This window comes from Epinephelus lanceolatus, chromosome 8 (genome assembly GCF_041903045.1).
Source record: "Epinephelus lanceolatus isolate andai-2023 chromosome 8, ASM4190304v1, whole genome shotgun sequence".
NCBI lineage: Eukaryota > Metazoa > Chordata > Actinopteri > Perciformes > Serranidae > Epinephelus > Epinephelus lanceolatus.
Genome location: NC_135741.1, coordinates 47,711,775 through 47,731,468, shown reverse-complemented (window position 1 = coordinate 47,731,468; position 19,694 = coordinate 47,711,775). Strand labels below are relative to the sequence as shown.

General features: G+C 41.9%; 2 protein-coding genes across 5 annotated transcripts in view; both read right to left on the bottom strand.

Annotated features, from left to right (window-relative positions):
- Positions 1-7,969: 7,969 nt before the first annotated feature.
- Positions 7,970-10,463, bottom strand: LOC144464187 (uncharacterized). The gene has a single exon (XM_078170388.1). The coding sequence runs from the start codon at positions 10,461-10,463 to the stop codon at positions 9,474-9,476; it is 990 nt and encodes a 329-aa protein (XP_078026514.1). The 3' UTR covers positions 7,970-9,473.
- A 1,702-nt stretch (positions 10,464-12,165) lies between these two features.
- The window catches only part of LOC117258368 (paired box protein Pax-7-like), a 240,631-nt gene continuing 233,102 nt past the window's right edge, over positions 12,166-19,694 (bottom strand). For all 4 annotated transcript variants that reach the window (XM_033629198.2, XM_033629199.2, XM_078170386.1 and 1 more), the window contains exon 9: positions 12,166-13,833. In XM_033629198.2, the coding sequence (XP_033485089.1) occupies positions 13,718-13,833 (116 nt within the window). In that variant the 3' untranslated portion in view covers positions 12,166-13,717. The remainder of the gene's footprint in view (positions 13,834-19,694) is intronic.

The window sequence follows — 19,694 nt, the reverse complement described above, 5'->3', positions numbered from 1 at the left end:
AACAGTCCTTACTGGGGTATATAATGCTCTGGGGACAGGTGTTCAATTTAAACTCATCATGATGTCATGTGACCCATTAGGAGTGTCCAGTTGAAAAAAAAAAAAAAAAACTCTGGAAAGACATGACAGAGAAAATGTGAACATATACTGTGACTGACTCACATATTTAAGAGCAGAATAAGAAGTTAAATCACAAATAATAAAGTTAAGACCAAACTGACAATAAAAGTGAAAGACTGAAAAATGAAAAAAGAGCTGATATATGAAACAAACTCACACGTTATGACAGAAACAGAAGAAATCTATAATAATGTTAAATATATATATATATATATATATATATATATATATATATATATATACATATATATATATATATACATACATACATACATATATATATATATATATATATATATATATATATATATATACAGTACAGGCCAAAAGTTTGGACACACCTTCTCATTCAATGCGTTTTCTTTATTTTCATGACTATTTACATTGTAGATTCTCACTGAAGGCATCAAAACTATGAATGAACACGAGAGAATGCCAAGAGTGTGCAAAGCAGTAATCAGAGCAAAGGGTGGCTATTTTGAAGAAACTAGAATATAAAACATGTTTTCAGTTATTTCACCTTTTTTTGTTAAGTACATAACTCCACGTGTTCATTCATAGTTTTGATGCCTTCAGTGAGAATCTACAATGTAAATAGTCATGAAAATAAAGGAAACGCATTGAATGAGAAGGTGTGTCCAAACTTTTGGCCTGTACTGTATATATATGTGTATATATATATATATGTATATATGTATATATATGTATATGGCCAGGCCATATTTTCCTTTTTCTCCCTGATAATCTACTGTTCCACGTCCAGTCCGCTAGGTGGCAGCCTTTAAATTGGATGCCAGCTGGCGCATAGATATCTATGAAGATAGAAGGAAGCGCATACGTCACACAAATCGAGCAGCCGTGTGCAGCAGGTGCAGATGGGAGAGACAGCGTGAAAGATAACAATATGGACACTGGTATTAATCCAAAAAAATGCAAAGAAAAGGGTGGGGCTGACAAGGTGAGGGAAAAAAAACAAAGGCAATTAGAGAGTGAAGCCTCTATGAGTTATGATAAATCACATTGTAAAGAGGCTGTAATTATACACAATACTCACTGAGAAATAAACGACACAGTCCAGATGTCTCTCTGCTGAACAATACAATGCAGGTGACTGCCTGAAACACAACAACAAGACATGGTATGAGACTCATACATACCATGTCTTGTTGTGTGTTTCAGGACATGATGTATGCATGTATGTATGTATGAGTCTCATACCATGTCTTGTTGTGTGTTTCAGGCAGTCACCTGCATTGTATTGTTCAGCAGAGAGACATCTGGACTGTGTCGTTTATTTCTCAGTGAGTATTCTACACTATGTTCTTAACACAACATCTAGTCAACATCGGTGCTATTGCTATAATTTGGAAGGTATAGTATCATGTGTTAAGATTTAAGTATTTTGACACCCATGTCTGGGGCTGATGAGTTTCCGCGCACCGGTTGTTGTGGGCTGGGCCAGGTCAAAGTCCAGGGCTGTTTTTTAGTCCCAGTCCGCCCCTGTATATAGTGTGGATAGACAGCAAGGGCCTATAAAGTGAAAATACTCATAAAGGGTGACCTTCAATAATATTTATTCAAAAACATTATAACAACAATAATAAATGATAAATACTGGGAGGAGGGTACTTTGTAAGACTGATAAGAAATGACCTTCAATAATATTTGTCCACACCATATAAACAACAATACTGATGGAAGATAAGACCTAAGTCCCGTCACAGATTACTTTTTAATAGTGTTGGGCAGTAAGGTTACTATATGTAGTGGCATTACTATCTTCACTACATTTCTCAGTAGTGTGGTGGTAACATCACTACTGTCTGAGTCAAATAGTTTTTCAGTAGTCAAGTTGATTAGTTGACAAAGTAGAAAGTTACAAGCTCTTTTTCCCAGGAAGAGCGCAGCAGACTTTTTTTTCTACAGAGGTCTGGATAAAAGTAAGGGTAATAAAACTGTGCATAGGTAATGTGACTGATGCCAGCGCCACACCGCAGCATGCAGAAGAGGTAAGCATTTCCGTATGACAACACATACTAATCCTTCAGTTTATTCTGCTTGCAACTTTGCTATTGGCTTTTTTTGGCAAGAACCACACTACTCTGCCTCTGATTGGCTATATTTCACTTTTTGACTAGTCTATATACAGACTCCACATTCAGTGCCCTGGAGATCTTGCCCTGGAGATCTTGCCTCCGGAAGAAGAGCGGAAGAGCCCTGGTTTCAGGTTGTAGGCTGTTTGTAGGGGAGCATATCTATGTTCCCAGGGTTCTATGTTTCCTGGGTTCTATGTTCCCCACTTAACCCCGCAAAAAAGGTTCTATGTTCCTCGCTTACACAGAAAAGGTTCTATGTTTGCGGGTTCTATGTTGCCCGCTCAACCAAGCGGCAAACATAGAACCCTTTTTGTGTAAGCGGGGAACATAGAAACTTTTTTGTAGGGTTAAGTGGGGAACATAGAACCCTGGGAACATAGGGATGACCTCGTTTGTAGTCCACGTGATATTGACCAATCACGTTTGAGCCTGCTGCAGTTGTTGCCAGGTTAAATGGTCCGTGCGGTGAAGTAACGAGGCAGAACATAATTGGCGTCACTGCAAACACTGAATCCATTGCGGTGGATGGTTCAGCATATTTACTTATATATAAATGGAAGTCGGAAACGGAAATTCGCGTCCTCCGCCCAAATCAAACCGGAATGCCAAAAAATCAGGGGTCTGCACCCAGAGGCTGTATCGCTGTCTGCCGGAAGTCAGACGCCGAATACAGCTGATGGGTTCCGAAATTGCTTCTTGACAGGTTTATCACGTGTCTTGCCCATAGACTGTAAATATTTAGTGGATTTGCAGTGGTCACTAGAGAAATAGATACAACTGGGCCCAAGAAAAGACCTAGAGAGACAGAGAGAGAGAGAGTGACATGCTGATGTCACATGTTATTTGCAGGACATGATCATGTTCTAATGTCCCAAAAAAGAAAAGTTTTCATTTAGGTCTTTTATTTTTTATTGTTTATAGTACTGTCTTTAATTTATTATGGTTATACTGAGTTTTAAAATATATTTTGGAATTGTGTTTTTGAATTACTGAAAGAGCCAGATAGCCTACTGAAAGAGGCCAAGACAGAGAAATACATTAAGTGGGAAGAGGAGAGAGAAAGAAAGAGAGCAATAGGCCAACTGATGATGTCATGTTATTGGAGGACAAGTTCAAATATCACAAAGTCTTCAAAAGAAGATGAAAGTTCTAATTTAAGTCTGTTATTTTTTAATAAACAGTTCTATTTGTTTGGCTGACAGTTTTTCTTATGCTGATTTGACATAAAATCAAAAAATAAAAGTAGCTTTGCAACAACCTGATCTCACAGAAATACTTGAAATGACCATGACCTCTTAACACCGCATTCCGTGGTGGCGGCACGTAATGGGTTGAAAGTACGTGCTGCCACCACGAAAACAATGCCAATGTAAAGTCAATTAGGGTCCTCTCCCGTGGTGGACACACGGATTCCCTGATTCAATCACGTCACGTCAACCTCGTTTTCCTCAATGATATCTTTAACATTCCTGTACACACACAAAAACGCGGAAGTGTCCTTGATAACTCAACAATATGACAGGTCAATGTCAAGGCCATAAAATAAAATAAATGTATTTTGCCAGCTTTTGATAGCGTAGGGCTTTAAGAGCATTGTGCTGTGGGCGGATGGGGCGCGTTCCACTACTGTTTTGTAGCTGCTGTCGGCCGTCTGTGGGCTTCATTCCATTTCAGATTGCCATCCGTCTGCCGTAACTGAATCCAGACGCCACTAATAAATAAATAAATAAATAAGAAGATAAAAATAAGGCTGAGCACGGAAGAACCAGAGAGGAAACACCATCACATGGAGCCGTCTGCCCCTGGCAACCCGGTCACCCTCCACTCCAACAGGGAGAGCGGACCCCAAGCCAGCGCCACAGAACCAGCCCTCCCCCCCCACCCCCTCTCTCTGAAACTACACCTGGCATGGCTTGTGTCCAAAAAATGAAAAAATCAAAACTTTGTTGTAGAGCTAAACCTAATACATCATTGGAAAGGTCTCAACCTGGAGAGTAACATATGCCAGTATGAAGATTCTACATGGCTCCTGCTTTCAGCCATTGACCTTTGAACCTTGACCTCAGTGCATGTTTTCAGGCATATAACTCAGCAACTAAAGGGGGTACAGACATGGGACCAACTGTTATAGAGAGCTCTTGACCCCAACTATCATGTGAGTGTAGTCAACAACTGGGGGTGCTGTCAGATATGGGTAGAATAGTAGGGTTTTAGTAGGGTTCTAAAGGGTTGTAAAAAGATATATCTGCTGAATATATCTAATATCTAGTAAAGCCGAACTAGTTATTACACTGAACCTAGATGAACTATGGTAAGAAAAAGTAAAGATGTCGGCTAATTTTCAATATTTTAGCTCAGATGCTAGAGCGGTGTTTTTAGGACGGTAGGTTGGTTTGCAGCTTGTAAAATAGAGTTGTAAAATTGAGTCGTAAAAAGATACATCTACTGAATATATCAAATGTCTAGTAAAGCCGAACTAGTAATGACACTGCACCTAGATGAAATATGTTAAGAAAAAGTAAGGATGATGGTTCATTTCAGATAATTTAGCTAGTAATGTAGAAACAGCGTTTTTGGGACTGAATATTTGAATTGGCCTATCACGTTACTATCAACTATCATGTTATTAGTATTATTATTATTGTTAGTGGGAAATTATAACAGAGAAATATATTTGCCGTTTTAATATCAAGAACACTTTCGTGTTTTTGTGTGTATACAGGACGTTGTTGAATCAGGGAATCTGTGTGGACACCACGAAAAAGGATCCTAATTGACTTTACATTGGCATTGTTTCCGTGGTACCAGCACGTAATTTCAACCCATTATGTGCTGCCACCACGGAACGCAGTGTTAAGAGGTCGTGGTCATTTCACGTATTTCTGTGAGATCAGGTTGCTTTGCAAGTAGCAAGGTACTTTTGCCATTTTCTTGTAGCTTACCTTAATATATTTCACTGGGGACAGCTTCAATGTAGTGACACTTTATTTTGGTGTAGAGTAACTGGTACCTTAGCTCATTACATTTTCCAAGTAGCTTGCCCAACACTGCTTTTTAAGATGGTGCCAAGAAGCCTTATAATTAAATGTGATTAATGTGTATTGATTTTAGACTCTAATCCTGTTAACACCACAATATTATGCATAGGCATGTGCCGGGTACCAGCGTCACGGTTTACAACGGTAAAAGAATGTCACGGTGTCACTAACCGCCCATTTTCCATTCCGACGGTAAAGGCCGATGGTGTAACCTATGCTACGTTTCATAAATGGGTACTTCAGGAACTCAAAACTCAGAAATAAATCTGTGCCAGTCGTACATTTTAACTGGCACATACTCTGAAATCAGCACAATTATTGGGGGGAGGGGCAGCCTCAGTCAGTCAGTCAGTACGTCAGTAATCAGTGTAAATCCACTGATGTGCTGACTGCAAACATCGCTGGAGGAGATGAAGTTGAACTTTTCCCACTGGCGAAAAGGACGAAGTCGGTGGAAGACCTGCAACGACGAGGAGCTCAACAAGCTGCTGGGCGGTGTGACCATTGTGGAGCTAAGAAACGGCTCTATTACTTTTAACGGGTCTATATTACACATTTAAACAACTGGTGTGATGATGCGTTGCACTGAGGAGATGTCTGGTACGTGCTGTTGCTCATGAATGGTCAAACTAATATTAGCCTACCGTTTTAAAGTGTAGAGCACGAAAATAGGACGATGCCTGTTTTATTATTATTATTATTATTAACACGATAATACCGATTACCGTGGCATTATTGCCCACGGTTATCATACCGTCAAAATCTCATACCGGCACATGCCTAATTATGCATTATGACTGATAATAAATAGGGCTTTGATTGTAACACCAACATGTTGTGTAAAGAAACCAGTAGCGTTTTTGTTTTTTTTTTGTTTGGGGAAGCTGGCTATGTTCAGTGTTGACAGGACGCTGATGACTTCGTTATAAAGATCTTTTATCAAGTCGATTTTTCCTTTTTTCTTTATCTGCTGGTATGCTTCTCTCAATCTGAAATATTAAAATGCATGGTATCACAGGTATCCATCAGAAAAGTCTGTCTGATTTGTATAACAGGTGTTAAAGAACACAAAATCCATCCTGTTTGACAGCAGCCATCCCCTGCACTTAAAGTTTCAGACCTTGCCTTCTGGTTCCCGCTTCAAATACCCACTAGCCAAAACCAACAGACATATATACACACACATACATATATGTATATATATATATATATATATATATATATATACATATATATATATGTATATATATATATATATATATATATATATATATATATATATATATATATATCAGTGGCGATTGCTCTAAGACTGCAAGGGAAGCTCAGCTTCCCCTAAAATGTCAAAAAAGAAGTGGTCAAATATGTACTGTTGTGTTTACATTTCATTGACTAAATATGCGCTAGAATGCATTCAACTTTTGTTCAGAATCAGCTACTTATCACAGGTCACTGATGCGACTTTCTTCTCATTCATCCCCGTAGCATCACAGTGCATTAAACAGCGTCGAAGCTCAGCGTTCAAAGACTTCAACGGATAAATGCTCGGTTTTGTCCCGCCCATTGGACGCTCAGTGTCTCTGGGGGTCTATGGGGCAGTGGGTTGGTCTTGGCTGGCCTGGACGCTGGGCTTCTGCATGATGATTGGATGATCTGTCTGAGGCTGAATCCCTTTTTGAATGACAGCGCAATGAGCGAATCAGCAATCTTGAAATATAAACCAACACCGGAGCATTTTTCAAGTTTCATTCCGTTGTTCCGAGTTGATCTGGAGACTTTTCCAATCCTCTTAGTGACTTTTTCTTTATTAAAAACAACTAGCGACAAATCTAGCATCTTTTTCTGGTGTTATTGGAGACTGTACTCGTGTTTGGAGACTCTGACTTCTGTCGCTCTGCAGTTACTGTCCCCAACGAGCAGCGGGAGCTGCTGTGAGCCCCTCCACCGTCCCAAAGCACTCACAAGCGGTCACACTAGCCTCGAGCAGCAGCCTCAGCTAGGGAGCGAGCTAGCAAGCTGCACATAATGGCAGACAATCTGAATATTGTCGACCGGATTTTGGCGAAGCCATTTGATAGTCTTCCTTATGAAGAGAAACTTAGAGTTAAACAACAGGGCAGATCAACACCTCAGATTGATTTGGTGCAAAGGGTGCGGAAAAGTAACAGGTCTTTTCACCCATCTGAAAATCTTTGAGGTGTGTTTCGCTGTGGTTCTATGGCATGAGTGTGGTTGAAAAACAGCTTCAATTAAATGCTCCTTTTATAAGTTACTGCCTCGCTACAATATGACAACTTTTATGATGTAAACTTAAGTGAGCTTCCCCTGTTTGAAAGACCAGCAGCTGCCACTGATATATATATATATATATATATATATATGTACAGTATATATACATAAAATATATATACGTAAAAAATCAATCACCCTCTTACCCTCTCAGGGTGGTATCTGTGTCATCCTCAAGCACGAGTCCTCTACCAGAGGCCTGGGAGTTTGAGGGTTCTGCAAAGTATCTTAGCTGTTCCTAGGACTGCACCCTTCTGGACTGAGGCTAAAGATGTTGTTCCTGGAATCTACAGGAGCCACTCTCCCAGTTTGGGGTTCACTGCCCCACATGCTCCTACTACCATGGGAACCACATCAACTTTGACCTTCCACATCTGTTCCAGCTGTTCTTTCAACCCTTGATACTTCACCTTTTTGTGTTCCTTCTTTCTGATGTTGCTGTTGGCTGGTACCACCACATCTACCACCACTGCCCTCTTCCAGTGTTTGTCAACCACCACTATGTCCAGTTGGTTAGCCGGCAGCTGTTTGTCAGTCTGGAAGCTGAAGTCCCACGGGATCTTAGCCCTGTTGTTCTCAACCATCTTTGATGGTGTGTCCAATCGAGATTTGGGTACTTCGAGTCCATACTGGGTGCAGATGTTCCTGTACACTATCCCAGCCACTTGGTTGTGCCTCTCCATGTACGCTAATCCTGCCTACATCTTTCACCTTGCCACTATGTGCTGGACCGTCTCAGGGGCAATTTTGCACAGTCTGCACCTTGGGTCTGATCTGCTGTGGTAGACCCTGGCCTCTATGGCCCTTGTGCTTAGGGCCTGTTCTTGTGCTGCGATGATTAGTGCCTCTGTGCTGTCTGTCAATTCAGCATTCTCCAGCCACTGGGAGGTCTTCTTGATATCAGCCACGTCCTCTATCTGACGGTGGTATGCACCATGTAGGGGCTGTTGTCTGAGGCATTCCCTAGACAGCTCGTCCTTTGGGGCCATCTTCTTGATGTATTTCTGGATTTTGCATGTTTTATCCTGGATAGTGGCTCTGATGCTCACTAGTCCTCGGCCTCCCTCTTTTCGCTCAGTGTATAGCCTCAGGGTGCTGGACTTTGGGTGGAACCCACCATGCATGGTGAAGAGCTTTCTTGTCTTGATATCTGTGGCCTCTATCTCCTCCTTTGGCCAGTTTATGATCCCAGCTGGGTATCTGATGACTGGCAGTGCGTACATGTTGATGGCTCAGACCTTGTTCTGACCATTCAGTTGACTTATGAGGACTTGCCTTGCCAAGGAGCCCACTTGTAGCTACCCTGGATATCTCCTATGTTACCCTCTGGTAGGTCAACTCCCTCAGTTCTGATCATCTTGCCTCTCTTTGATACCATCCGGCCACACTTGTCTAATCCAAATGACATCCCTATGTCCTTGCTGTAGATCCTGGTGGTGTGGATCAGTGAGTCGATGTCTCGCTCATTCTTGGCATACAGCTTGATGTCATCAATGTAGAGCAGGTGGCTGATTGTTACCCCATTTCGGAATTGGTATCCGTAGCCAGTCTTCTTGATGATCTGACTGAGGGGACTCAGGCCTATGCAGAACAGCAGTGGTGACAGTGCACCCCCTTGGTATATGCCGCATTTGATGTTGACTTAGGCAGTTGGCTTTAAGTTGGCCTCTAGGGTTGTCTTCCACATTTCCATGGAGTTCTTAATGAAGGCCATTAGTGTCCTGTTGATCTTGTATAGTTCCAGACATTCCAGTATCCGTGTGTGGCATTGAGTTGTAGACTTTCATGTAGTCATCCAGGCGTTGCACAGGTTGGTCTTCCTGCTCTTGCAGTCTCGGGCGATTGCTCTGTCAGCCAGTAGCTGGTGCTTGGCTCCTCTGGTGTTACTGCCAATTCCTTTTTGTGCCTCGCTCATGTATTGCTCATATGCCTAGTTATCTTGGCTGCTATGATGCCTGACAGGGGTTTCCATATTGTGGAGAGACAGGTTATCGGTCTGTAATTGGATGGAATGGTTCCCTTCTGGGGGTCTTTCATGATCAGGACTGTCCTGCCCTGTGTCAGCCAGCTGGCTCATCTGTGCTACCAGGCGTTCATGGAGTGCAGTTAGCTTCTTCAGCCAGTATGTATGGATCATATCAGGGTCCGGTGCTGTCCAGCTCTTCATCTTTGAAACTCTTTCCTGGATGTCTGCCATTGAGATGGTTACTGGTTCTTGTTCAGGGAGATTGCTGTGGCCAGCTCCTAGGTCAACTAGCCATTTGGGCATTGGTGTTGTGAGATGCTTCTCTTTCCCATATGCCCTTCCAGTATGTTTCCATCTCAGCTTTTGGTGGGTCTGACCTGCAGTTATTTCCCTGCCATTGAGAGAACACCTTGGCAACAATATCCTGTTTATTCTCCTGGCCTCTACTTCTCTGGTGTATCTCTTCAGCCGGGTGGCAGGAGCAGTTAGTCTTTGTTTGGCAGTTTTGAGTGCCTCTGGAATGGGGAGCTTATTGTACTTCCTTGGTAATCCTTTATTCACCATGTTACCCCTGTGTAGCTCTGCTAGTTGGTTAACTTGTCTCTGTGTTGCCTTTATCTTGGCCTCTAACCGTCTCTTCCATGGAGGATACTGGTTCGTATGTACCATGTCCATCTTGTATCCAAGCATCTCCAGGATTACTGTTGCTGTACTGTGAATCAGCTTGTTGGTCTCAGTGATGGTCCTTGTAGGCATGGTATTTAGGGCAGCATTCACATCTTCTAGCAGATCATCTGAAGGTACATGGCAACTCAGCTTCAGGATTCTTCGGAGGCTCCAGGTTTCCAGTTTGCTCACAATCTTCCTTCTCAGGTCAGCTGCTCTTTCAGTGAGGCTAGTTGTATCTACTGAGGCTTGGTACCCAATCTCGCATTGTGGGGAGCGTAATGACATCCCCCTGCTGACCTGCCGTCCTAGCTCCCCCTTGCAGTAGCGTTGTTGTAGTATTCCATTAATCTCTAGTTGTGATAGTAGTTGGTGGTTACGGATGTTGGAACATTGTGCTACCAGATGTTTTTTAGTAAGTCTTGATTGTGGGTTTCCATATCCATAGGTCTCACATTCTCAGCATATATCCCCTCTCTCTGGGATTGCTGGTATTGTTGCATCGTGTCGAGTGTGTGCTAGGGGCACTTGATGCACCGCCACATGGTACACTGTGCCAGGGCAGCATCTGTGTGTTTTCAGCTTTATGTCCTTAGTGCCACTGTGATCAATAAGGCAGTCCACAGGATGGAACAGGCAACATGCTGTCTGCCCCTACCACCCCCAAACCAGAACATTCTATTCCAGTGAGACACACTGGAAGACAGCTACACCAAGCTAGCTCATTTTAAGATGGTCGGTAACATAATTACTAGACCAGAAATAGAAGATCTTCTAATAAACTACAGGTCTAGTGTTTGGAGCCACTTCAGTTTCACTGTTAATTATGAGGACGATGGAGAGAGAGAGTGGTGAATAAAAACACACTCAGGCAAAGAGCCACCACACAGCTACAGACTCTCCTTAGCAGTTAACCCAGTAGCACAGTAACATGCACAACCACTAGCAGAAGAATGAGCTGCTGCACGGTCAAAGACTCTCTGGCAGCTAAGCCAGTAGCACGCACAGTCACAGCACACACACCCTCTGAACCAGGGAACAAAAGCCACTGTGCAGCTGTAGCCACTCATTCAGTTAGCGTTAAGGTTAGCACAAAGTACACATCCACTGCAGTGAGCAGTAAATGTCGGTGAGCCGGATAGCTGTTTCAATCATCAAGACTGAAAGGTTCATTAGTGACGGCTGTTTAGCTTGTGTTTATATGACTGTGGCATTGAACAGAGATTTTTAGACTGAAAGAGCTCAGAGAGTTCGTGGGACTTAGCAAACTCACCACTGACACAGAATGGACAAAAGAAATTATACTGATGCTATGAGCTCTAATGACAGTGGTAACGTAGATTTTATCCAGTAGGACACAGAAATGCTGAAAAACAGTCTAACTCCACAATCCAGTACTACACAGTTCTCTGTCTTTTCATGTGTTCATGAGAAATATTTTCTTATATGTATAATGTGTTTAGAAATAATGATGATTTTGCTTTACCCAGACTGTAACAAGCCCATTTCAGCCAGACTGTAATTCCCGTTTTGTACAAAAAACAAAAGCCCAAATTATGTTGGTTTGCACCCCTAATTAGGCACGCATGATATTGGATTTTTTGCTGACATCCGATATGCCGATTGTGGAGGGTATGTGGTTAACAGTCAGCTGCAGGAGAGAGAGAGAGACAGGTGTGGGGGGATGGCTCAGGAGAGTAGTGGCAGATGAGTTGATTGGAACAGCTGCTGCTAATGATTATGACTGCTCTTTCTCCCCTTTTTATGCAGTAGTGTGCTGGTCCTGAGCAGTCGTCTGTCTGCTTTCCACTGGAAGGACACCTCTGCCTGTGTTGTTGGTGGAATAAAAGACTGAAAACTCATCTGCAAATCTGTATATCTATACTGGGGGAACTCACACATGTAGCAATACGGCTACACCAATATAACACAACTAACTTGGCCAATCACCAATAATGATATTGATATACTCACTTTTTTTCCCAACTAATTTTAGTGATCATTGTCATCCATAGTAGAAATAACATTGTATTATGCATGCATACGTTTATCATAATGGCCCACCCGCAGATGGAGACACGAAATAGTATGCTTTTCAATGTATGTCATATTCATTTATTGTACAAAATAAGAAAAAGCATGTTGGCTGATTCTGATTCATTTTAAGGATAATATTGGCCGATACCGATAATGTGCTGAAATTATCGTGCATCCCTACTTTTGTCACTACTATAAAACTAATTGCCCCTCTGGGGCAAATTAAGTACTACCTGACTTCTTGACTTGACTTGAATATTGAGAGGAGGGTGTATAAAAGGGCTGATAAGGGGTCACCCTCAATAATACTTGTCCAAAGCTATAATAACATATTATTGTAATAACATATAATATCGGATACTGAGAGGGAGGTTCATTGTAAAAATACTGTTAACACTTATCCAAAACTTATCCAAAAACAATAATACAGTTTTATAAGATGCTAGTACCATCATTATTCCCCCCTCCTGACCCCAGTACATTTTATACCCTGATGAAGTCTGTTTAAGTATGAACGCATTGGTCATCAATTTATTGATAAAGGATTTTTATTTACAGTCAGAAGAGTGCCTTGGATTTTTTTCAGACCGCCAACCTATACCATGGACTTCTACAATAAGTAAGCTGGAAAGGCATTGTCTTTTATCCTTATTCGCCTACTTGCCCTATCCTTGGAGGGCACCTGATTTATTTTTTATTTTTTTTTGTTTCTTTAATTAGCAACATGTAGTTTTTTTGACCCAGTATAGCACTCCCTAGTTTGACAACACAGCCAGAAAAATTCATCAGTGAATGAAACTCAATACAAATGGTCATAGGTGACTTAGCAGAGTAACAGGGGGAACAGGGGTACTTAAATCCTGGAGGAAACAATTACATGAAATTTTAAAAGGCTAAATAAACCATAAGGTGTGTTCAGACAGAACACTAAGGGTGTTGACACTTCACAACTTGAGGTATGCTTGGCATTAAGAATGGATGCATCATTACAGTATGACTACAATGTATAATTTAGTTTGTTTTGTTTGTTTGAAGACCTTGTTTTTAAATATATATATATATTTTAAATAGCAGGTCAAAGGTTACATCCAGTCTAAAGTGATTGGTTTACATAGTAGGCCTAATTGTTTATATCACGAGTTAACTATAATTATCCTGTTAAGTTAGATTCCATCAATACTGTGTACAAAATGTAGTGCAATATGACAAACAACAAATGAAGAACTATATTCTTAACAGTGGAAACTGATGTGGTGGATTTGGTTGGTCCCATGGGAATGTATAAAGCTTCGGCAGCTGCATCATTCAATCCTTAAACCCTGGAGGAAACACGTACATGAGATTAAAAAAAAGCTAAATAACACCCCAGTGTACTGTATAGTCAATCTATGACACACACACACACACACACACACACACACACACACACGGTCTCTGGGAGATTTGTATGGATGGTAGCAGGAGGTGGGTTGTGCTGGTGACTAGGTGTGCATGTTAAGTGGGTACTAGTAGGCCTGGCCAGTCTCAACCTGCAGCAGTCCCAGTACAGCTGAGTGGTCGGCCAGCTTCATCCTGCGCTGACTGGAAAGGCTGACGTTTTTTGCCAGGTAATCCACAGCAGCTGGAGAAGATAGCACAAAGGAGACAGAGTTAATGATATGCATATATACAATGACATGCAAAAGTTTAGGCAACCCTAGTCAAAATTTTGTTTCCTGTGAATGGAAAGCCAAAGTAAGTAGAAGATAAACTGATCTCTAAAGGCATAAAGTTAAAGATAAAACATGACTTTTTAAAACAGTTTAAGCAAGATCAGTGGATTACAAATGTAAGGGGCACCATGCAAATGTTTGGGTACCCCAAGAAATTCTAAAACAACTTTTACCGGTAAGCTTATTCACAATCATTGTTAGGAAAGGCCAGGTGATGAGCAATTAGCAGCCATGGGCTCATCTAAACAGCTGCCTAACACTCTGAAAACCAAAATAACTGATGCCCACAAAGCAGGAGAAGGCTATAAGAGGATAGCAAAGTGTTTTCAGGTCACCGTTTCCTCAGTTCAGAATGTAATTAAGTAATGGCAGCTAACAGAAACTGTGGAGGTCAAGTTGAGGTCTGGAAGACCAAGAAAACTTTCTGAGAGAGCTGATCATAGGATTGATTGGCAAGAAAGGCAAATCAGAAGAATTGATTCAGTTAAATTCCAGCAAATTCTGGAGGTAAACATCTACCACCTCTAAAAAAGCTGAAGATGAGGAGAGGATGGCTTCTACAACACAATGATCCTTAACACCTTGAAATTCACAATAGACTATTGTCTATTGTTTTTGCCATGGCCCTCACAGTCCCCTGACCTAAACATCATTAAAAACCTGTGGATAGATCTCAAAAGAGCAGTGCATGTAAGACGGCCCACGAATCTCACAGAAATAGAAGCCTTTTGCAGGAAGAATGTGTGAATATCCCCCAAACAAGAACTGAAAGACTCTAAACTGGATACAGAAAGCATTTAGAAGCTGTGATACTTGCCAATGGAGGCACTAATTAGTACTGACCATGCAAGGTGCCAAAACTTTTGCTTCTGGTTAAAAAGTAATCTTGCTCAAAATATTGAAAAACATGTGTCATCATTAACTCCATACCTTTTGGAGATCAGTTCATCTTCTACCTACTTAACTACTATGTTGATCATTAGTACTCATTTGAGAAACAACCAACAGGGATATTATCATATCCACTTTTTTCCCACCTAATTTTAGTGATTATCAAGTCCCTTCTGTAGTGGAATTAACATCAATCATATTATGCATGCATGCTCTTATCTTGAAGGCCCACCAGAAGATGGAAACATAAATTACAATACTTTTCATTCATGTAATATTCATTTCATTCATTGTGCAAAATAAGAGAAATCACGTAGGTTGATTGTGATAGTTCATTCTAAAGCCAATATCAGGTGATACCAATGACATGCTAATTATTGCTATTATTGTGCATCTCTAATAAATATATATATATATATATATATATATATTGTTGTGGCTGTGTGCTGTTGGACTGCATTTCCCAGTGTTCTCCTGTGTCCACCCATATGCTCCCCAGCCAGCCCTGCTCATCATTCCCCTCACCCTTCTCACTTAACCCTTGGACCCTGCTCCCCACCATTCACCGTTTTTTCCTTTTGTGGTAATAAATCCTTATTTTTTCCACCAACTGTTTGTGTCCTGGGTGTGGGTTCCCCCAGTGTTCGCAACATATATATATATATACACATCCAGCTTTTACTCCCCACATCTTTTCTAGCTCCTCTTTTAACCCTTGGTATTTTTCGAGTTTCTCGTGGTCCTTCTTCCTGATGTTGCCGTTGCTTGGGATTGCTACATCTATCACTACTGCCTTCTTCTGTTTGTCAATCAACACAATGTCCAGTTGGTTAACCATCACCAGTTTGTCAGTCTGGATCTGAAAGTCCCACAGGATCTTGGCTCAGTCATTCACAAACACCTTAAGAGGTGTCTTCCATTCTGACCCTGGGACTTCCAGCCCATACTCAGTGCAGATGTTCCTGTACACTATACCAGCCACTTGGTTAGGGCATTGCATGTACTCTGTCCCTGCCTGCACCTTACACCCTGCTATTATGTGCTGAACTGTCTCAGGAGCATCTTTGCACAGCCTGCACTTGGGGTCCTGTCTGATTTGGTAGACCCCTGCTTCTAAGAAGGGACAGTGCAAATTAATAAATGCACATGGTTTAAAAAAAAATGCCAGAATTAACCAAAAGGCTATTTTTCATTCCTAGCATGATGTTACACTAGGCTACGTAAAATACAACAAAGCACAAAAAAACATCACAAAAACAAAACAAAATGACATGAAAAAGAAAACGGGGCACACTTTGAAACTTTGAACACATCGACTTGATTTTAACATGATTTTCTAGTCACAAGAATGTTATTGTAGTGAAGAGCAGGAGCGAGGAGGAACTCTGATGAGCAGGAAGAAGGAAGTGTTTGAGCAGGAGGTAGGAGGAGCAAGGATGGGCAGAGACTATATATAGAGAATTGGCATGAGGTGTGAGTCTTTTTCTTCTGCCAGCAGCAGCAGCAGCAGCCTTCCCACAGAGCAGCTAACCCTTTGACAGCCATTGTGAAACTGCATAATATGTGAGTTTCTCAGTGCATTGTACATTTATGCGGGTGGTATTTATGTTGCTAAGATGCTAAGCCAAAATGACTGACAATTATGTTAACTCCTTTAGTTCCAGTCATAGATTTATCGTTTGCTTATCATTTGATGATTGTATTTCATTTTATAATAACACAAGTTGTGTGTTTTTGTCTAGATATGAACCAACAGCACAACTGCTACCATTCCCCCCCCTGCAATACTACCTGTTGTAATAAATGAGCTGAAACCTGGATCCCAACGTGTTTCACTGTGCCTGACAGCACACCCAGAGTGTTCACCCCATGCCTACAGCCCAGCATCCACATACCTTGACTTAAATATTCTACATGGTCCTTCGAGCCGGAGCCGATGAACACTATATACATGCAATATTCAAAAAGAGATTACTGTTGAAATTATCAGAACAGCAAAAATTGGTTTGACTGTCTTAATATGCCTTCCCTAGAGCCACACCGTATTTGTTAATCGTACCTATTTTCTTCTCTTCTCTTCTCTTTCTATTTATTTATTAGTGTTATTACCACATCATTATTACTACTACGATTACGATCATTATAATCACATTCTATTTTTTATTTCTCTATTTTTATTTTATTTTTTGTTTATTTATATACATATATATATATATATATATATATATATATATATATAATTTTTTTTTTTTTCTCTAACTCACACAAGGTATGACAGTATCATTGTTACTGGTTTAAATGGTTGTTAGGTTTGGGTGAGGTCATTCCATAAGCCTTTCAGGTTTCCGACCTCACCTGCACATTTCTCTGCATCTTCCTCTCTACCAAGAGAGATATGTACATGTATTTGTCTTATTTTTAAATGTATATGTGCAAAATTAATAAATCAAAATAAATCAAATCAAATCAAATCAAATAAATCAAATCACTATGGACGGAGCATCAAGGAGATCCCCCCCCCTTGTCTAAATGACTATCAAACACAGTATGTTGGTTGTGGTTATGCCACATCCATGACTGGGCAACCACATGCTGCTTCATGGACACAAGGAATGCCAACAGCAGCACCGACCGTACAACAGTAACATGCAGTTAGCCATCCAGCAACAACCTCCCATTATTCTTCAGAAGTGATAAATATGCAGAATGGCATTCTTGATGAGGTGCGGCAGATGATTGAAACTTCAGTACAAGCTTTAGTCAACCAGAAGGTCAATTCTGCCTCTCCCTGCAGTTACGCCACTGCTGCCGAGGGCTCTAGCCATGCTTCTCCAGCCCATCATAATCACCCTCCCATGAGCGAGACCGCTCTTGTCAAGTTGGTCAGTCTCTAGTGGAAGAACTTTGCGACTGTTTGAGGCAACACGAGTCCCGGTCCACACATCCCCAGCATGGCCTCCAGTCTCCACCTGCTCCAAGTCGTGCATCCCTCCCTCCACCACCTAGATCTATGCTGCCTACACCAGAACCTCAACCCAGACTACAGAGGATCAGGTTGAGGCCCATACCCGAGGCCCCACTGGGTTGAGTTTGAACCCTTCCCTTCACCACCCTATGGTTCCCAGTGTGGCACACCCACATAACCGTATCAACTCTACAGTGCCTCCCACTTCAGCATCAGCAGCCCAAGCTAATCTATCATTAGGATTAATAGAGGCTATCCACCCTAGTGCCTCTTTGGCTACTTTTTCCTTGCATGTGCCTCCCCCCAGAGAGATCGGTTCCTCACCACAACCAAATATGCTCACAGGCCCTGCTGTTACCTCCTTTCCGGATTCAATGCCAACCGTTACCCCACCTGCTGCCCTCTCAGCTTCATTTGCTGCACCTCCTGCTGTGGCTGACCCGGCAGCACAGCCTCCTTTGGTTGAGTCCTCCAACTTGCAACTTCCTACCTGAGGGCCCCACATCCTCCAGCTTCGATTGTGCCAGGTGCTGCTAGTGCCCTTGTCCCTCCTCACTTCCAAGTTATTAGTGCTATGCCCCTTCTTCAACATACTCAAGCTCCTACTGCTGCTGTTTTACTTCCTCAACCCCCACAAGTGCCAATTGCGGCCCATTCTGTCCCTCCGCCACATGCGGTGAGTACTGTCCCTCCACTTCAGCCCATATCTGCAGCAGTAAGCATCCCTCCTCAGCCACCACTTTTGCAAGCAGCTGCTGCTCCCTTCTACTCTTATCTGCAACACCAACCCTTGGTGTCACCTGTGACATGGCCCGTTTACCAGACTGCTGCCTTTAGGCCACACCATGAAGGCCTATCATTCCCTCATTTCATTCATGATGACCCACAGGAGTTTGCCATGCTTAAAATGGCCCTTAATAACCTGCTATCCCCTGAAGAACCTGAGCATTTTAAATATCATATTTTGCTTGATCACCTGAAGCTCGATACTGCTCGCCACCTCACTCTCTCTTATGCCCACAGCCCATACCCTTACTCCTATGCACTGGCTGCCCTTCAACAGCGTTACGGCCAACCCCATCAGTTGGTACTCAGTGAAATCAGTAGGGGTGACCCTGAATAGTTGATGATTCGGTGACTCGATTCGGAGAAGTCTGATTCGACAGTCTCGCCGTCGAATTGTCGCAAAATGTGGTTATGAAACAAGACCGTACCATTCTGACTTTTTGGGGGTGCTCACTGTTGAACATCTTGATTTGACATAGAATGTATTTGTTTTCTAGTAATTCATGATATATAGCCTATTTTGATACAAACATCAGCCTAATTTCTGTTAAATAAAAAACTGAAAATGACGTGTGCGTTTAATCAGTAGGCATAATCATTACTACACATGAATAAATCACCCAGTTGCTCGATCCAAATAAGCTGAGGTGAGTGAGTGCGCTGCAGGACCATCAGAGCAGCATTGAGGCCTATGGTGATTTAGGGTGGCAGAGCGCATAAATAAACACTTTGGAGGAGGTATGTGCTCTCAAATCAAACTTTTTTGAAGGATTATTTGTTTACCTGAAGTGTCTTGAAATGAATTTCACCGCTGATTGTTTTCTTGATAGACTCTGATTTTCCTCATCGGTTAGACTGCACATCTTTCATGTTTGTCTCACTGACAGGTGGAGAGCCAGGAGAGACAGTTTATTTTATCAGCCTGGGCCTGGGGCTTGTTGTAACAGTAAATGGGATGTATTGTAACTTGTGTAAGTTAAACTGTGTCTGTGTGAGTGTACATCTTACCCTGCGATGTGCGATGTGGGCAGCGGGTCCAGCCACACGCTGCTACTGCTGCCAAGTAGTCCCGCCCGTTGGAAAGAGTGTGGGATATACCACTACTAGGAATGGGAGGGGGGACTAAAT